At 43.8% G+C, this 19,617-nt stretch overlaps 1 protein-coding gene across 1 annotated transcript in view; it reads right to left on the reverse strand.

Annotated features, from left to right (window-relative positions):
• COXFA4L2 (cytochrome c oxidase hypoxia associated subunit FA4L2) overlaps positions 1-19,200 on the reverse strand; it is a 58,927-nt gene extending 39,727 nt beyond the window's left edge. The window contains exons 1-2 of the mRNA XM_087886683.1: positions 19,008-19,200; positions 1,417-1,502 (exon numbers count right to left, since the gene is read on the reverse strand). Coding sequence (XP_087742809.1) covers positions 1,417-1,502; positions 19,008-19,046 — 125 coding nt within the window. The 5' untranslated portion in view covers positions 19,047-19,200. The remainder of the gene's footprint in view (positions 1-1,416; positions 1,503-19,007) is intronic.
• Between the last annotated feature and the right edge of the window lie 417 nt (positions 19,201-19,617).

The following is a 19,617-nucleotide window of genomic DNA, read 5'->3' on the forward strand; positions in this document are numbered from 1 at the left end:
TGCAGGGGTTTGGGAGAACTTCTAGCTAAGATTCTGTGCAATTTGGAGAATCCCCAAATCCCACTCCTGGCTCGCCCCTCCCACCCCTCCCCTCCCAGGGGTCCCCATGCGGCCCATTTTGGATGCAGGTAACTGCAGAGCGCGCACGGAGGCTCGGGGAGGATGAAAAACGGGCCTACTAGAAGGTCGGGAAGGCTGGAAACGGGCTTGTTTCAGGCCTCTAGAGGGCTTCCGGAGCCTGGGGAGGCCATTTTTGCCCTCCCAGAGGCTCGAGGAAAGCCTCCAGAGCCCGGGGAGGGCAAAAATGCCCCACCCCCGCCGTGGTGCAGGAGGCTGACTAGGCCACGCCTGCCATGGCCACGCTCACCCAGCAACCAGGCAGAGAACCCCTTGCTAAAATTTTTGAAGCCCACCCCTGCATATGCACTAAAATTCTACATTGATCTCTGATTCTTAGAAACATGAGCAAGAATAAGTCACTCTTTGAGTGAGATGGGTGGTCTCTAAATTTGATAAATAATTAGATGTTCAGTTTTTCCTCCTTCACTTTTCTTTCTCCTCTCCAGGCTAGCATAAATCCTAGGGTAATCTGGGCCAAGGCCAGGGAGCGTTTGGCCCATCGGTCAAATCTGACCTGACAGATTGGCCTGACAACTGGTCTATTGCTATTAAATAATATTGCTCTTCCCAGGTCATTTAACAGATTTAACAGGTTAGCAGAGTTGGAAGGAACCTTGTAGGTCATCTAGTCCAACCCCCCTCCCACCCAAGCTGTCAGCGTTCCAGAAAACCCCAACTCCGAGTAAAGATGCGGAAGCAAGCAAGGCCGGAAGCTTCAATGCTGCCACAAGCATTCACATCGGGGGTCCCCAAACTTGGCAGCTTTAAGACTTGTGGACTTCAACTCCCAGAATTCTCTGACTGGAGAATTCTGGGAGTTGAAGTCCACAAGTCTTAAAGCCGCCAAGTTTGAAGACCTCTGATTTACATGGTCCTTAACATTCAAATTGACCAGCTTTGAGCCGAGGTGGCGCAGTGGTTAGAGTGTAGTACTGCAAGCTACTTCAGCTGACTGCTAGTTGCAGTTCAGCAGTTCAAATCTCACCAGGCTCAAGGTTGACTCAGCCTTCAATCCTTCTGAGGTGGGTAAAATGAGGACCCAGGTTGTTGGGGGCATTAGGCTGACTCTGTAAACCGCTTGGAGAGGGCTGTAAAGCACTGTGAAGTGATATATAAGTCTAAGTGCCAATTCTGCTGATATTCTTGTACTAATACTGGAAGGATTTGATTTGCTTCAACTGACAAAGCAGATCATGAGGATTCTACAATGCTAGCTTAGATCAAATAATGGATCCCTTATAAATATTGCAGAGACTCTTGCCCCAATCTAAACGTAATTGCTGTCCAGAAACATACCTCACTTCAGGAACAAAGAAGGTCTTCCTTGCAAGGATATAAAGACCACCTGCAACTCCAAATCCGGTGATGAGAATTAAGGAGAGCTAAAGAGAGAGAGGGAGAGAGAAAGAGAGATGAAAAATATTTATATAAAATGAATATTTATCAGGGGGATTGGGGAGTGAAAGGGAGCTCTTGACACATCAGGAGATTTACAGCGAAAATATGGCACAGCAATCGTGTAGCCCAGTTCTTGTACATAGTGTAACTGTCAGTTTGAGTGACTGGATTAAAATGGGGGAGGGGAAATAGCCATGTCTTGGTGAGAAGCTGTGTCTTGGGAAGAGAAATTGCTCTGTGCTGCTGGTATTTTGAAGGAGAGAAGGGAGCAGGACTTTTCAGCCAGGGGGACTAAAGAGGAAAGTCTATGGATGGTCAAAACACTTTCTCTTCTTCTGTCTGCTGAAAATTGTTACTGGGATACTTTATTTCATCATGGATGGTGTCATTTACTTTATCAGTGAGGAGGATGTAATCTTGGACTGGATTTCACTATCCACTAACCTGCCCTTGACTCCGCTTGTTCAATTTCCAATCCCTTTTACCTCTTTAACCTTTCCAATCCTGTCACTTATGCTACTCTTTCTGAGTAGCATTTCTTTCTTAACTGGCTTTCACCCAAATTGTTGTTCCCAAATCAATGGCACCCAGAGTGCTGATTCAATGGATGTACCGTATATGACTAAAACAGGAATTTCTATATAGGGATATCGCTTGCCATAAAATCTCACCTATCATAGAATTACTTCTATATCTGTGTTGTAACCAAGGCCCAAGTAGCGATTACCAAACACAATTCAGTCCTCAAGAAACTCATTTTATTAAAACAGATGAGAATGAATTCATTCTAAGCTTAATCCAAAACAAAATTCTTAATAACCAGTCTGTCGGCCTTATCACCAACCTTTGATGTCTTTGGCAACCTGCCAAAGGCTTTTCTTGGCAAACACCCCACAAAGTTCAAGAGATGCTGACAAGAAGCATGGGAATCAACGTTGCTTTTCTACAAAGAACCCAATGGCTCATTGCTGCTCTTTTAAGCCTTATGGGAGTGGCCAACCATTTTCTGGCCTTACTCCCGAGTTGTACTTTTTTCTTCAGCTGCTCTTGCCTTGTGGCAGCTCTTCGCATGTGTGCACTAGGAACAGGTTCCTCCTGTTCCTCTGCCTCTCGGCTGTCTGCCTCTGGAGGCTCCATAGTCCGCGCATTGCACTCAGATGGCCCTGGCCCCATCTCTGCCTCTGACGCAGAGCTGTCGTCTGGGCCTTCCCCTGACTCCAGCACTGGCCCATTGTCCTCCCCAGTCTCCTCATTGTCCGAATCCGTTGCCAGGTCTGCAGGCTGCTGGCAGACCACAAGGTTGACTCAGCCTTCCATCCTTTCGAGGTAGGTAAAATGAGGACCCGGTTTGTGGGGGCAATAAGCTGACTTTGTATATTTATTTATTTATTTATTTGTTTAAATTTCTATACCGCCCTTCTCCAATGTAGGACTCAGGGCGGTGAACAGCCAAAGTAAAAACAAGACATACATACAAAACATACAAAATCTAAAAAACTATTTAAAAATAATTAAATAATTTTGGCCGTAATTAAAACCATATATAAAAAAACCGTATATAAAAAAAAGAACACTGCTTAGGGGAGGGGCGAAAGCCCTACTAAGTAGGTATATACAAAAGTATGAAGGTTATTGCTTAACGCATTGTAAGCCGCCCTGAGTTTCCGGAAAAGGGCAGCATATAAATCGAACCAATAAAATAAATAAATAAATAAATCTGTCAACCCCCAAAAGGTAGACCAGAGCAGGAAATCAACTCCAAAGTTGATTTCAAAGTTGATTTCAAAGTTGACTCCAAAATCAAGACCAAAACTGCTTTCATTAAATCTGGCTGTAATAATAGGATCTGCCAGGTCTGAATCTGCTGTACAACTTCCTCTTCTTATAGCTAATGAATTGGGGAGCCCTTTGCCTAACCCACTTCCAAATGTTATCTTGTTCTAGCCTTTAAAAAATGCTTCAGCCCCTAGACCCGTGATGGCGAACCTATGGCATGCGTGCCGGAAGTGACATGCAGAGCCATCATTCCGGGCATGCCAGCCATTGCCTGTTGCTCTTCTTGGTTCCAGTGCGCACATATGTGTTGGCCAGCTGGTCTTCATGCGTGTGGGAGTGCCGGAAACCAGAAGAGCAGCTTCTTGGTGCACATGTGCATGTTGGGAAGCTGAGCTTCCGGTTTCTGGCGCACGCATGCGTGCCAGCCAGTTGGTCTTTGCTAGCACATGCGTGCCAGAAACCAAAAAAACCAGGTGACAGGTGCGCATGCACACACTGGAAACCAGAAGCTCAGCTTCCCAATGTGCACATGCACGCCAGGGAGCTGCTCTTCCGGTTTTCAGTGCTGCCCCCTGCACGCATGCACGGTCCCGTTTCGGTACTTGGTGCCGAAAAGGTTCGCCAATACTACCGTAGATAATGGCTTTTGTATACATTCATCAAGGTAATCTTCTTTACTCTCTACCCTATTTAAGTATGATTTTCAGAAGTGTTAAAAAAAAAGTCCTTTTGATCAAAATTCAGACACTTGGCAACTGATTCATATTTAGGACCAAGTGTCCCAAGAGCATGTGATCACCTTTTGCAACCTTCTGATGAGCAAAGTCAATGGGGAAGCCAGATTCATTTAATCACTGAATTACTAACTAATCAACTGCAGTGCTTCACTTAACAGTGGTGGCAAGAAAGATCATATAATGGGACAAAACCAGGGGTGAAATCTACTTATCTTCCCTACCGGTTCAGAAGTGCACGCACCACGCGTGGACCCTCTGTGCATGCGCAAACCCTTCTGCACATGCGCAGAGGGTAAAAACCAGGTTACTTCCTGGTTAAAACCAGGAAGTAACAATGACCGGGCGGGTGGGCAGAGCCTTGTACTGCTATCGCTACCAGTTCTCCAAACCACCTGCTGCCATCGCTACCAATTCGGCCGAACTGGGCCGAAGCGGTAGCATTTCACCCCTGGACAAAACTCACTTAACAAATGCCTTATTGAACAACAGAAATGTTGGGCTCCGTTGTGGTTATAAGTTGAGGACTACCTGTATTATAAACAAGGAACCAAATATAAGGAAGGGTTAAATAGTAACAAATCTGAAATTTTGCGCACAAGAAATCTCTCGTGGTAGCCTTTGTGAAGGTGTTATATGCTCCGAGAGTGTTTTGAGCTACAGAATTGTATAGAAAGACAATTCATTTTTCTGATTATTTCAAGTGTCAAAAGTTTATGCTTTTGCAAAGGCTGGCTAGAAGGAAAATTGGCAATGCATGGTAAAAACTTAGCTGCTGACGTGGAGACGGCAGTTGAGATAGTTAAGAAGAATAGATGGGATCAGCCGACATAGATACAGAGTTCTTTGTGTTTCACATGCTGTTACCGTGTAAAATAAAGTATTTCTACTTGGTCCTGAATTTGCTACCAATCTATTCATAGGTTAAGCTCGCTTTCTAAATATTATGAGAGAAACAGACAATCTATATCCACTTTGCACATCAGGATTGTAAGCATATGTTGAGTATGGATTTTTGCTAGGCATCTTCTCAAATAATTGGAAAGAGTGTTCTAAAGCTACTTTTTCCTTAACATCTCCTCCCTCTTTTCATAGCTGTCAAGAGCTTGGCTTTTTGTAGGGTTGATGGGAGGGACGAATATTCTGGATGAGACAAGGTTGGAGTGCCCAGGTGTAAGCAAACTCCCCACCCCCACCCCGGGAATGGTTTATCCCTTTCTTCTAAAAGGGAAATGGCTCCTGGGGGCTGCAGGAAGCACAGCTGATGATGCAGTGAGTTAGATGAAGTGGCAAGGCTGAACTTTTCACCTTTTTTTTTTGTCGGGGGGGATGAAATTTGGGGTATCCACCTCAAATAGACGGTTACAGTTCAATGCATCTATTCTCATTCTTCTTCTCCTCACTGTATGACAAAAGATGCTGAAATTGGTGTTTAGTTGCTAAGATTTAACAATGTAATAATATTAGAGGGGTGCCAGAGGTTGCAAAAATGGACCTGCCTGGGGACTGACATGGAGTTGCGAGCTGCATATCCAGCTGTATATTCTCAGCCCTATAGTCAGTGCCGTTGTTTTGCTTCAAAGAATACAGGCACAATTTCCAGAGAAATGTTTTAAAGTCTGAATCCGGCCTTAAGTCATCAGAATGGCCCGTGGCAGACCATCCACTATTTATTAAGATTTGTATCAATTCTTGATCACAGTCTTCTTCTCTATTCCAGCCGCAGAAGCAATAACTGTATTCTAGGCTGCAGTCTGTTTCTTTTCTTTTCTTGAGATCTCTCCAGCCCTTTAAAATGGCAAGATCCATTGCTTTCCAGAAAGGCAGGGGGACGTTCCCTGTGGCACTATTCAGTGGTCCAAACAAGCAGTCTGGCTTCATCCATTCCATTTAGGTCTGCCCGAAGGTAGAACTTTTGATCTGCAATACAGAATACTCCTGTCAGGCCTGGAAGCCATCTTTTGCATTGGATCAGGGGTCAGCAACCCGTGGCTCTGGAGCCGCATGTGGCTCTTTCATCACTCTTCTGCGGCTCCCTGTTGCTGGTCAACTCCACAATTGATAAGGCTTTCGGTTAGGACAGATAGAGGAAAAATGATGCCGCACTAGGAGGAGACTCTATGGTGGGAGAACCCGACTTCAGGTCAGCAGAGGAAAAAGGACGGCGTGCTAGGTGGAGACCATGATGGGGGAACCGGACTTCTGGTTGGCTCCATAATTGAACGGGGGCTTCCGGTTAGGACCTTTGTGGCTCTTTTGAGTGTTTAAGATTGCCTACTCCTGCATTGGATCTTCAGGCCTGCCACATTTACTACTGTGGGACTGCTACAGCTACAAGTGTGTTAAAGAAAGAATTGGTTCCTGCTATACAGCTCGTTCTTCTGCTATTTTTAATGCCTAGGTTTTGCTGGTTTGGGTTGTATTTCCAAAACATGGACAATACGATCTGAATAGAAATACTAATGAAAATGAAGGAAAAAAGGGTCTAACAAAGCTTTTCCCAGAGAATCAATCTGTTTGAGATCTTCTCTTCAGAATTATTAGCTAGCACTGGTTGCAATGCTGGGTGTTGAGATGCCAACATAGCAATAGCATTTAGACTTATAAAGGTAGTTCTCAAGTTACAACCACAATTGAACCCAAAAATTATGTTGCTAAGTCAAACATTCGTTAAGTGAGTTTGCCCCATCTAACGACTTTTCTTGTCACGGTTGTTAAGTGAATCATTGCATTTGTTAAATTAGTAACATGGTGGTTAAGTGAATCCGGATTCCCCATTGACTTTGCCTGTCAGAAGGTCGCAAAAGCTGATCAGTGACCCCAGGATACGCCATATATACGAACCATTTGCCAGGCATCTGAATTTTGGTCACATGAGCATGAGGATGCTGCCATGGTCGTAAGTGTGAAAAACGATCATAAGTCACTTTTTTCAATGCCGTTGTAACTTTAAACGGTCCTTAAGTGAATTGTTGTAAGTCGAGGATTACCTGTATACCATTTCACAGTGCTTCACAGCCCTCTCTAAGCACTTTACAGAGTTAGCTTATTGCCCCCAGCAATCTGGGTCCTCATTTTACCAACCTCAAAAGGGTGGAAGACTGAGTCAATCTTGAGCCGGTAAGAATCGAACCGCTGGCAGTCGGCAGTCAGCAGAAGTAGCCTGCAGTACTGCATTCTAACCGCTGCACCACTACGGCTCTTAACCCTATATACCTGGAGAGTGGCAAGTGGAGAGTGCTCTTTCTTGAAAAATGTGATTTGTTTTCCAACCATATAATAACCCTCTTGCTGTACTGTATGGACTCAACATCTCAGTTGGCCAACAGAGTTGTTTCATGCATCTCCCACTTTCTGAAATCAATGCATACAGCTCAAAAACACTCCCATCCAGTGGTAAAATCCAATTTTTTTTTACTACCGGTTCTGTGGGCGTGGCTTGGTGGGCGTGGCTTGGTGGGCATGGCAGGGGAAGAATACTGCAAAATCTCCATTCCCACCCCACTTCAGGGGAAGGATATTGTGAAATCTCCATTCCCACCCCACTCCAGGGGAAGGATACTGCAAAATCCCCATTACCTCCCTACTCCTGGGGGAAGGATATTGTAAAATCTCCATTCCCACTCCACTCCAGGGGAAGGATACTGCAAAATCCCCATTCCCTCCCCACTCCTGGGGGAAGGATATTGCAAAAACTCCATTCCCACCCCACTCTAGGGGAAGGATACTGCAAAATCCCCATTACCTCCCCACTCCTGGGGGAAGGATATTGCAAAATCTCCATTCCCACCCCACTTTGGGGCCAGCCAGAGGTGGTATTTGCCGGTTCTCTGAACTACTCAAAATTTCCGCTACTGGTTCTCCAGAACCTGTCAGAACCTGCTGGATTTCAACCTTGCCCCCATCCACAAAGACCTACCAGAATGCTAATGTTTACTTGACTCTTGGTCCCTGGCTCCGTCCCTGTTTAACGAAGTAACCCTGAATGCCAACAGCTTTTTGTATCCAATTCCAAGGTAATTTCCTTCCCAGCCTACTCTATGAATCCTCAAGAGGCTGTAGGTGGAAAGCCTCAATCCGAACAGATACAGCAGCTACTTGACCTCTACTAAATTGCACTGGCCTTTCATGCCCAAGTAGGTGTTTGGAGTATAATGAACTTTCTGGCACCACCCCTGCCCTCTAGCCAGATGTATAGAATCCTAACAGTTGCCATAAGAACAAAGCAAATCATTGCCTGGCCCAGAAAATCAGGATGGACCCCCGAATAAGGCAACGTGGCAAACAGAGGAGAAATTAATGGGCTTACTTATTGGGGAAGATGATTATAGACTGCTTGCAAGCAGGATGGAGACGGAAAACTCTCTTGGGGTCCTTAGGGGGAAAGAAATTGAACGGTTTGAATAGTTCCTGGAAACAATTAAGAGTTGCCCCGTAAAGAAGAGGAGGGAAACAAAATAAACACCTCCAAGGCATAGCTGCTTATTTAGAACTCAAATAATCTGCACGTTACCAAAGCTCACTCTGCAAATACTGTAAACAGAGGTAGACGGCTGTGCATTGTATCGATTGCCCAGATATCTGTGTGATGGCATCCAGAGTTATTTCTCATTTGCAAAAAAGAAGACTTGTAATTTGGTCCCCACTTCGTAGCCCTCCCTGGGAGGAGGTGTGGTTTTTTTAATCCTTGGTTGCAGAAATAGGTGCAGAATATAGTACAGAGTGGGCTTTTGTTACAAAATGGTTTTGCTCCCTCTCTTTTTCTCCTCCCCCTCCCTCTCTTTCTCTATCTCTTCCCCTCCCTCCTCTCTTTCTCTCACCTCCTCCCTCTTTTTCTCTCTTCTCCTCCCTCACTTTCTTTCTCTCCCCTCCCTCTCTCCCCCTCTCCCTCCCTCCCTCCCTTTTTCTCTCTCCTCCTCTCCCTCTTTCTCTCTCTCTTTCTCCCCCTCCCTCCCTCTTTCTCTCCTCCTCCCTCCCTTTATCTTTTTCTCCCTCCCCCTCCCTCCTTCCCTCCCTCCTATTCTCCCTCCCTCTCTTTCTCTATCTCTCCTCCTCCCTCTTTCTCTCACCTTCTCCCTCCCTTTTTCTCTCTCCTCCCTCACTTTCTTTCTCTCCCCCTCCCTCGCTCCTCCTCTCCCTCTTTCTCTCTCCCCCTCCCTCCCTCTTCCCCCTCCCTCCCTTTCTTTCTCTCCTCCTCCCTCCTTTTCTTTCTCTCCCTCCCTCCTTCCCTCCCTCCTATTCTCCCTCCCTCTTTTTCTCTCTCTCCTCCTCCCTCCCTCTTTCTCTCTTTCCTTTCCCCCCCTCTCTCTCCCCTCTCTCTCCACCCCCACACCCCAAATGTGCTTTTAAAAATATGCCATGCAATTCATTACACGAACTGAAACACTTAACCAGTAGTCACTGGAAACATGTGGTAAGAAAGTGGCAAAACTCACAGATTAATCAATGATCGATTGGCAGCTATTTACCTAAAAAGAAATTGAGCTTGTATTTAATCCTCTTCAAAAAAGTGTAAACAGAAAAAAAGTGAAAAACACAGCGGGGAAAAAGGATGCAATGTCCAGCTTCCCAATTTGTGGGCTTAGATTAAAACCAGTCCTAGAATTTTTTTCCTTTGCAATAAATATGCAAAAGTATGCAGTCTCTAAAAGTTACATTACAGAAAAGGACAAAACAGCTCCACCTCTGCCTGATTACATTAATTACTTATTAAAATTAGTTGCCTACACATTGTTACCGTTTGTATAATTGAGTCCACCCCTGAATATACTAACCATTTTTCTTCCCTTATACCAAACACACAAGCCTAGGTGCAGGTGCACAAACATACATACACCCCTCTCCTTCCAACAGGAATTACAAGCAGATGTGGAAAAATATAGAATGGAGATGGGGGCAAGACTACTTGCCCTGAATATTTTGCTCAGAAAAATGGAGGGGAAGTGTAATTTTACAAAAATGCTAAGATTGTTTTTTTCTCATCCATGAAGCTTCTGAAGAACTGAAGAATGTGTGTTTGTGTAACATGTGTATATGTGTGTTATGTATGTGTACACTTTTGAGAGCAGGCAACAATTTCATTTCTAATGTGTGCCAGTGTGCCCACAGTAAAAAATGACAATAAAAGTTCTATCTATCTATCTATCTATCTATCTATCTATCTATCTATCTATCTATCATCTATCATCTGTGATATAGTTAAAAACACAATAGAAAAATGTGGATCTCATTTTTCCACAGTGGACGAGTGAACTAGAAAATCCAGAATAAGCAGTCTACCCTTGAACCAGTGGTTTTTTAATGTACAGCATCCTCATCCATTTCTGGTTCTTTTTAAATACTTACATGCTCACTTTCAGGCACCATCTTCCTGAATTAACATGGTTTGGCATACCCTAGTTTCGGCAGATGTTGAGTGTATTCAGAAGGTTAAAGTTATTGGGAGATGCTCATTTTCCTTCTTTGCACTGTGCGTCGGCCCTGTGCCAGGTAGACCTGGCAATGGCCGCTAGCCGCAATACACCGGATAATCAAGAATGACGCCACAGTCCCAGGAACTGCTGGCACCTCTGTGGAGCATCAGGGTTTACAGACGTATTTCACCATCTGCTGCTGGCATCTTCTGGGTTATTAATACTGGGGAAACATCTGAGGATGGTTGAGTCGCTGGGAATAAACGTATGAATTAACTAACTAAAGCTGTTACCTGGAAGGAGGCTCTCATGGCTTTATGGCAGCAGCGGTGGAAACCATACAGAGCAAAGAAGGAGCTTTTGTTTTGTTTTGTTTTTGGCATCTCTCCCACAATGTTTTCCTGTTCTCTAGGACTGACGTCCCCTCCCCCTTCATCACAATTCCCTTGAACTGCAGTTCTGGAAAGTATCTTGAAACAAAAGAGCTTAAGCTAGTGAAACATGAAGGCTGCTTAATTAATACTATATTTAAATTAATAGACTGATTTGCTGCCCTAAATGAACCTAAAAGACAGATTCCTGTTTGCTTCCGGGACACTAAGGGAAACCAGCCACCAATTTGCCGATTGGCCATTTATATCAAAAATTATTATTTAGGGCATGGTGTGGGATGATATCTTAGATAATGTCATCAATGGGGTCCTTGGTGCTTTCTGAGCTCAGGTTGGGTTTTTTTTTTTTTTTGGCAGATGTTTCATAACCCAACTAGATAACATCATCAGTACTAGAAGGGAGTGGGGTTTGCTTTGGTTTAGATACAAGTGGCTTGCCCTGTCAGTGTTGGTGGGAGTGTTCTTGGTGGTTCCTTGGTTAGGCTGCTATTTACTGCTAGCTTGTTTGTCTGGGTTAGTAGTTCCTTAATTGGGGTATTGTCATCAGGTTGGGTGGTAGTGGTGGGAGCAGCAGCTCAGGGCATTAGCATTGCTGATAATGGAGAAACTATGCTATTGTATTGAATCAGAATAGAGCTGGAAGGGACCTTGGAGGTCTTCTAGTCCAGCCCCCTGCTCAGGTAGGAAACCCTATATCATTTCAGACAAAAACCTCCAGTGATGAAGCATCCTCTGCATTCCTCTGGTTAATTGCTCTCACTGTTAGGAAGTTTTTCCTTCATTCCAGGTTGCTTCTCTCCTCAACTAGTTTCCATCCATTGTTTCCTGTCCTGCCCTCTGGTGGTTTGGAAAATAAATAGACCCCCTCCTCTTTGTGCCAGCCTCTCAAATACTGGACTACTGCTATCATGTCCCCCTTAGTTCTTCTTTTCTCTAGACTAGCCAAACCCAAATCCTGCAACCATTCTTCATATGTTTTAATTTCCAGGCCTTTAATCATCTTAGTGGCTCTTCTTTGCACTTTTCCCAAAGTCTCAACATCTTTTTTGTAATGTGGTGACCAAAACTGGATGTAGTATTCCAGGTGTGGCCTTACTAAGGCTACACTGTATTGACATTGTACCAGTACTCTTGATATACTGTACCTCCAGAAGGAGGCATGGAAGATACCTGGAGAAATGTGAGGTTTTTCCTAATCCTTCTCATTTCCATGATTGTATATGCCAGAAGTTACAATGACAGCCATTAGGATGATGATCAAAGACAACTCATAGATGAGAAAAAGAAACTGTGCCTGTAACTAGTCACGGTCACTGCTTATCATCACAAAAAAAACCCAACAACCCTGGAGTATGTGGACAGTGGTGTAGCTTGGAGTAAGGCAGTTACTCTTATCTTATTAAGAATATGGGGGCAGCTTCATTGTGAAATGATCCAAGCAATGATGGATACAAAGGATGGAAGGTAAACCACAACTCTGACTTCCATCTAGGCTAGTTTAGGTGGTGAGACTTTTCTCTCCTGCTAGATACAATGTCGGAAGCCCTCAAAATTCACAGCCACCAAATTATATAGCAGCCACTCTTTTCTAGCTTTGTTTTTATTGAGATGGCCATTTTCTACTCTCTTTCTGTTCCACCAGCAGAATTCTGAGGTTTGTAAATTGGTGGGATTTTTTTTTGGGGGGGGGGGAGGCTTGGCTTGGTGGGGATTTGATGTGGAGTTGGCATTAATCGCAGGCTGTGGCAGTTGGGCACCCTAGGAAGTGCGACCACACAACAGCAGGAGAAGCTGTTGCAAGGTGAAAATGCTGATCTGCGCGGATGGTGCAAACAACAGCTGATGATGGATAATGGATGGTGTGTCAGGAATCTCTTCAGCAGCCTACATTGTCCCATTTGCCTCAATTAAAAAAAAAGAAAGATGCTTGCAATTAACCGTTTGTGTGATTTCCAAGCACCCCTCTTTTTCAGGATGAGTCCCCTTATTTTCTGGCACCTGTTTCAGGTAAACAGGACCCCTCCCAATTTTCTAGTTTCTTGGGGGGTAGGAATTCAAGAACGTCTTTTTAAAACTTTGCTAGCGCTGTGCAGAATGGCAGAACTCACGAGTTTCTCTTCCACAGTATTGCCAAAATTGACTGCATGTTAAACAGATGTTCTGTAATTAAACCATGGAATTTAAAAGATCTCAAGTGAGAACTTTTGGCATAAAATTACGGGGAAATTTGGGGTGCCTTGGAGATAGGGATGGGCCTATCTGTTGAAGAGTGAAATGTGTATGGATCATTATTGGCTGTGAAAGAAATAGTAGTCATTTTTCTTTTTTTTTCCCCATTAGTTTATTTTCCACTTTTTGTTCTTGACCTGTCCTTGGATACAATTACCTGCTACTCCTTCCAAAACACTGCATGCAAAATTTTACTTTAGGGTATTCATTACTGAATCCAGAATGGTGCAAACAATGTCTCGAACTACAAATAAAAGCATTCTGAGTTTCACTCAATCTTGTTGGACTAAATGGTTGAAGAGATGGGGGTTTATGATTGTTTTTTTTTACAATTAATACAATAGGCTCAGGAATCAATGCAAAATTGGTTACTAGTTGCTGTGTCTGGATTTTCAATGGCTATTTCATAAAGAGTACATTGCAATAACTCAATTTTTAAGCTATTGATACACGGATCACAAAATTTCTCAAATATCTGTTATCTGGGATCCAAACACAGCTTGTCTTCCTATGAATCATCTAGAGTAGGGGGTCCCCGACCCTTGAGGCGCAGACCAGTCCCAGTCCATGGCCTGTTAGGAACTGGGCCGCACAAGTGGCAGGTGAGTTGCTTGTACGGCCCAGCAAAGCTTTACCTGGCTATGCACAGGATGTAGGTTGTACATGAAACCATCCACTCCCAATCCTCAGAAGACAATTTTTCTTCCAAAACCAGTCCTTGATGCCAAAAAGTTTGAGGACCATTGTTTTAAAGCACACTGCTTCCCAACCCTTCTTCCCTGCTCTTGAAATATGTCTTTTGAACATTGCCAAGATCAAAGCTCTGGTAGCACCTGAAAGACTCTGAATCAATTTAGCCAAGATGTCCCTAGGCAACAGAGCAGCTGGTATACAAACAGAATCTATGCCTTTATCCTAATCTTTCGGAAAAACTTATATGCCCTTAAGGGCAAAATCCCGAAGAGGATGCTGAAAAAAAGACATGAAACCCTTGGAAACAAGGATGGCTACCCCTTATAGATCATTAGGTCTGCATTACTAACACTTATAATACCAGCTGGTATTCAGAAGGAGCAGTATCAAGACTTGCCGTTACTTAAACCGATTCCTTGGATTATATCTGTCAGGTGGGATGCCACATTATTTAAATAGAAACATCGTTAGAAGAGACTGGACAGCTTTCTAGGCTACATCACACTCCAGTGACCCCCCAGAAAAGAAAACAGTAAAGCTATGGGTCCTAGAGCAAGAGGTGCAAAGGATTAAATGGGAGAGGAGTCTCACTGGGGAAAGAGAGAGGAAGGATAGGGCACTGAGCGGGGCAAACTCTATCCAAGGTCCTGAAAATAATATGAAGTTGCAACCAAAGCAAATGTTTTAAAGTTTACCATCCACTCAAAACCCCAATTTATTGTAATTGGTCCTTCCTTCCTTCCTTCCTTCCTTCCTTCCTTCCTTCCTTCCTCTTTCTTTCTTTCCTTTCTTTCCTTCCTTCCTTTTTCTTTCTTTCTTTCTTTTTTCTTTCTTTCCTTCCTTCCTTCCTCTTTCTTTCTTTCTTTCTTTCTTTTTTCTTTTTCCTTCCTTCCTTTCTTCCTTCCTTCCTTCCTTCCTTTCTTCCTTTCTCACAGCCATTCCAAGGAACTCCTACATCACCTCCCTTGGCAAACCATTGGGTGGTTAAATTATATTTTCCCCTCTGTTATGCTAATGTTGGGCCAAATTAAAGAGGGAAAGTCACAGGGCCTTATTGTTGTTGGGAAGTTCAACCAAGGATTGCCTTTATCAGCTTCCTACATCCTATACATCCTATTACTTCCATTCCTGCTGCTTTAAGCCCTGACAGCTGGGCTAAGCCTTGAACAGGATGCCTAATGGTAGGATGTCAGAACCTCTTGCTTTTCTTCTGTTGGTGTGTTAGCAGATGTCAAAACCCTCCCTTTTTGAAACTGTGCTCAGGGTGTTTTACCCAAACACACAGACGTGTTTTCTTAGTTACATGCATGACTGCTTCTCATAAAGGGAAGAAGTCCTTCTTCAACAGAGAAAATTAATGAATCGGGGAGAACTTGAATTCTTCTCTCAACATGTTGGTTCTCTATATGCACAGGGTCTTGAAAATAAAACAGGCTATTCTCTGCAGCAGCGATAGAATGGTCTTACCAGAGCTGAGTTCTGAGATTGTAATTTAACTGCAATTTAATTTGTGGAAAAGGATAGTCTGTTTTGGAGGCAGGGGTTTCAAAGTCTAGACCAATGTTTGAACAAAGATTTCTCCTCAGATAGGCTGAAGTAAAAATCTATGATGAGGGTGGGTGGGAAAGGACCCTTGAAAAAAATCCGCTATTCATGTATTCAATATCCACTTTGCAGGGAATGGGAAAAAAAGCAGTTTGTGTTATGTGTTTGTGCATATTTTCACCTATTAAATAAGGCCATCTTCTTCTTTTTTTCTTTAGCCCATGAGAAGAGAAATTGTATTTATATCAAGGCCTCAGAGGCATATATAATTTATTAGGGTTTATTCATTTTTATAAACAAAATCCCTGTCATGAATTTTTGATGGAAAAGAAGACAATTGTTTTGAGGGCTGGAAAAATGGGGGGAGTGGGTTGTACGTTTTCTGTTCTGTCACTGAAATCCTGAAAATGAGGTAGGGTTGTGGATCAGTTAGATGACAAAACATTAGGAACATATTTTTTTAAAAAATCCTAAGATGGTTTTTAAAGTGGGAAGGCTGATGTGTGTGAGCAGGAGGCTAAAAACCTGCTGTGTGTTGATTTATTTCCGGCGTGTAGTAAAACCCCTTAGAGGCATCAGATATAACAAGGTAAATAACACATCAAATCTCCCCTCTTGCCAATTGTGTGTGCACGCCAGCTGCAGATGTCTAGGGTTAGGGAACAAAGTATGCAGCATTAAATATACACAAGTTTCCATCCAGGTGGAGGCAGGCAGCAAAGAGTTCTAAGATCTGGGCCATCAAATAAGTAAATAAATAAATAGTCTTTGGAAAGACACAGAGAGAATTAGCAGCTGTTCTGAATCCTGCCAGGTTATACTTAAGGGATGGGATGATCAGTACTGTTCTTTGGATCAACATGAAATCCAGTAGCAAAAGGAGGTTCTTTCTCACAAAATCCTAGAAAATTGTCCATCTGAAGGTTTCGGATACAGAAGCTAGGGATGCCAATGTTTTTACCCCTCTCTGTCTTTTTACAGAACCGTCACTTGAAAAGTCAGGCAAGGAAAAAGAGCCAAATGTTACTTGCAGCCTCTTTTCCTTCCTGGTAGCACCTCTTGGAGCAATACATGGACTATTCTCCCAGGGAGGTTGGTTAGACTGGAAAGTCAATCTCAGAAGATGACAAAGGCAGGCCACTTCCTCTTTATATTTTTATTTTTATTTACATGGACCCGGACCAAGAATTGAGAAGAGAGTAGGGAGTTTGAGCAGGGAGAATTAGAATTTAGGGCAAAGTGCATGATGTTTCTAAGTTTTGGTTGCAGATCCCAGAGCCCCTTAAAATAGCCTTGTAGCTTTGAATGTGTCAGAAGAGGATCAGTAGATGCACAATAATCTATTTACTAAATACTTAATTGGCTTGGTTTAAGTTAGTTTTTGGCCTAAACTGGTTAGCTTTCAGAGTACCCCTCCCCAAAAAATCATTGAATTATCCATAATAGCTGGTTTCATATATTATACTATTGCTATGAAAAAGGAAACACACTGTGTTATGACTCTAACAGCATAGGTAAGGTAAAGGTTCCCCTTGCACATATATGCTAGTCGTTCCCGACTCTAGGGAGTGGTGGTAATCTCCGTTTCAAAGCTGAAGAGCCAGCACTGTCTGAAGCTGTCTCCGTGGTCATGTGGCCGGCATGACTAAACACCAAAGGCGCACAGAACGCTGTTACCTTCCCACCAAAGGTGGTCCCTATTTTTCTACTTGCATTTTTTACGTGCTTTCGAACTGCTAGGTTGGCAGAAGCTGGGACAAGTAACGGGAGCTCACCCTGTTATGCTGCACTAGGGATTCGAACCACTGAACTGCCGATCTTTCGATTGACAAGCTCAGCGTCTTAGCCACTGAGCCACAGCGTCCCTAACAGCATAAAGGACATTAAATGAGAAACAATTCCTAGACCACCATATTCAACTTGCAAGTTCCCATTGCCTTAATTACTGTACATCTTCAATCATCTGAGATTATTGGAATTGTAGTCCAACAACATCTGGAGACCCTCAAGTTCCCCACCCCTGACCTTCTGCAAAGGAGTTAGAAAATGGACAGTGTATTAGAAAAATACGCGAGAGGTCTAGATTTGGTTTAGGTGTTTCTATGTGGCCAGCTTGCCTTTGTATAATTATTCTACTGGAACTCGTGTACTTTATTTCATGCTACCTCACTGATTCTACACACTTTGTTCCAAACAATTACCCAGATCTATAGTTTAGCCACATGTGACATATGCACACATTCTTTCTGTTTACTGTCTTTTTGAGAATGTTGATTCCAAATTCCTTGTGTGTCTAATCACATTTGGCCAATAAAGAGAATTCTGTTCTGTTCTGTTCTGTTCTATTCCTATTCCTATTCCTATTCCTATTCCTATTCCTATTCCTATTCCTATTCCTATTCCTATTCCTATTCCTATTCCTATTCCTACTCTACTCTACTCTACTCTCTACTCTACTCTACTCTCTACTCTACTCTACTCCACTCTTTATTATTAAATATACTTTAAAGGAAAAATGTAGATATTTATTTTCTCAGAATAATTGCTTGTTGCATTATCTTGAATTTAGGGAAAATCAAGAAGGTTAAATTTTAGCCTTAAGCGTTCTTTCATGCTGCTTCTTTCGCACCAGTCACCCACTCTCGCATTCAATCTGCTACCATTCATCACCCATTCATCTCTGGCCCCATTTCCCTTGCTGCATAGCACATGCAAGTCTTAAATATCTCATTGCCACTAGATTCAACTTCTGTGTTGAATAGAACACAGGATTCTAGGTTAGTGGATGTGATTTCACTGAGCTATGGCTGCAAACTTGGTTACGTAGGAAAATACCTGATTGAAGAAAAACACACACACACACACACACACACACACACACACACACACACACACACGTATTTCTCTTTAGCCAGGTTCTTCCTATGTAAACCTGGCTAAAGAGAAATACACATAAAGGCCTACGAAAAGAAAACTACATATAGAGAGAGAGGGGGGGAGGGAGGGAGGGAGAGAGAGAGTGCAAAAACAAAACTTGTCAAGAACAACAGAAAAAATACAAGAGAACGTTTTTATATACAGTTATTCAAAAGTAACAACTAGGAAAGGAATATTACGCTTGTGATGTGTTAGTTAGCTTTATATTCCATTTTTGATCCTATTACGGGTAGGGGAGTGGGGGGGGGAATAGGATTAGGGTTTTTAAGAGTCTTTGACTTTCCTATGAATGGGGCTGCTTCCTTTGAAAAGAGAAGCAGTGAAGCCGATGAAGCACAGCCAGGATCCTTAACCAAAGAGTTTGCCAGCTCCCCTGAATTTGTGTGGAGAATTGGGGAGGCTGGAAATGTGGGTGGGAAAGGGACGCCTGCCTGCTAAGATGGGTGAAATTTCACCGCTTTTCTTCTGCTTGGGCACCTATACATCCTTCTCCTCAACTGGGGTCCTCCTTTTCCTCCCCTCTCCCATCCTCCCAGAAGAAAGAACCACCTGTTAAACTTCATGTCTGCAGCAAGTCACGGAAACGGCCTGGACGGGAGAAGGAAAGAAAGTTCTTTGATGGGACGAGAGAGGAAAAAAAAGAGAGCTTTGGAACAGAACTAAGAATCTAGGGATTAGGAACGAGAAATGGGATCCAGGGAGCCTTCTAGTTACAGGATGAGGAGGACTCCAAAGCCGGGCAAGGAAGACAGGAGAGAGAAAGGACTCACTGTTGGAAACCGCGTGAGTTGTCGCAGTCGAAGGGGCATGTTCCTCAACGGTGCGTCCTTCCTTCTTAAGGGCCGCGCTTGCGAGGCTTTGGAGAGTCCCCCTCGGCTCGACGGCTTTTGAAGCTGCCACACTTTGTCCCGCCGGCCCAGCGCATCCCAGACGCGCCTGCCCCCGCCTCCTCCAGGACGGGAAGGAAGGAGGGGTGGTCCCCCCTGTAAGTCCTCCGCCTATTTTTTTTTCTTTTTTTGTGGGGGGGGGGGAGAAAAGGTTGGTGGGACGTGAACGAGAGAAAGAGACGGGGGGAGTCGTAAGAGCGGGGCTCGCGTCCCGAGTAAATGCGAAGAGGAGTTAAAAGTCACCTGAACTAAGCCAGAGAGAAAAGTAATCGCGGATTTGAACTTGTGCGCGGTTGCCTGCGGGAGAATAGGAGTGTCGGGTCTGTTTGGGGTGGGGGGGGATGTTATAGGATTGCAGGAGAGGGGAGGCGAGTGGGGGTGGGGGGTTCCGTTCTTGTAAGCCAAAAGTGCTGGGGATTTGAACCAGTGGTAAAATCCAAATTTTTTTACCACCGGTTCTGTGGGCGTGGTGTGGCTTGGTGGGCGTGGCTTG

This window comes from Pantherophis guttatus, chromosome 2 (assembly GCF_059756535.1).
Source record: "Pantherophis guttatus breed Tessera chromosome 2, ASM5975653v1, whole genome shotgun sequence".
NCBI classification, from domain to species: Eukaryota; Metazoa; Chordata; class Lepidosauria; order Squamata; family Colubridae; genus Pantherophis; species Pantherophis guttatus.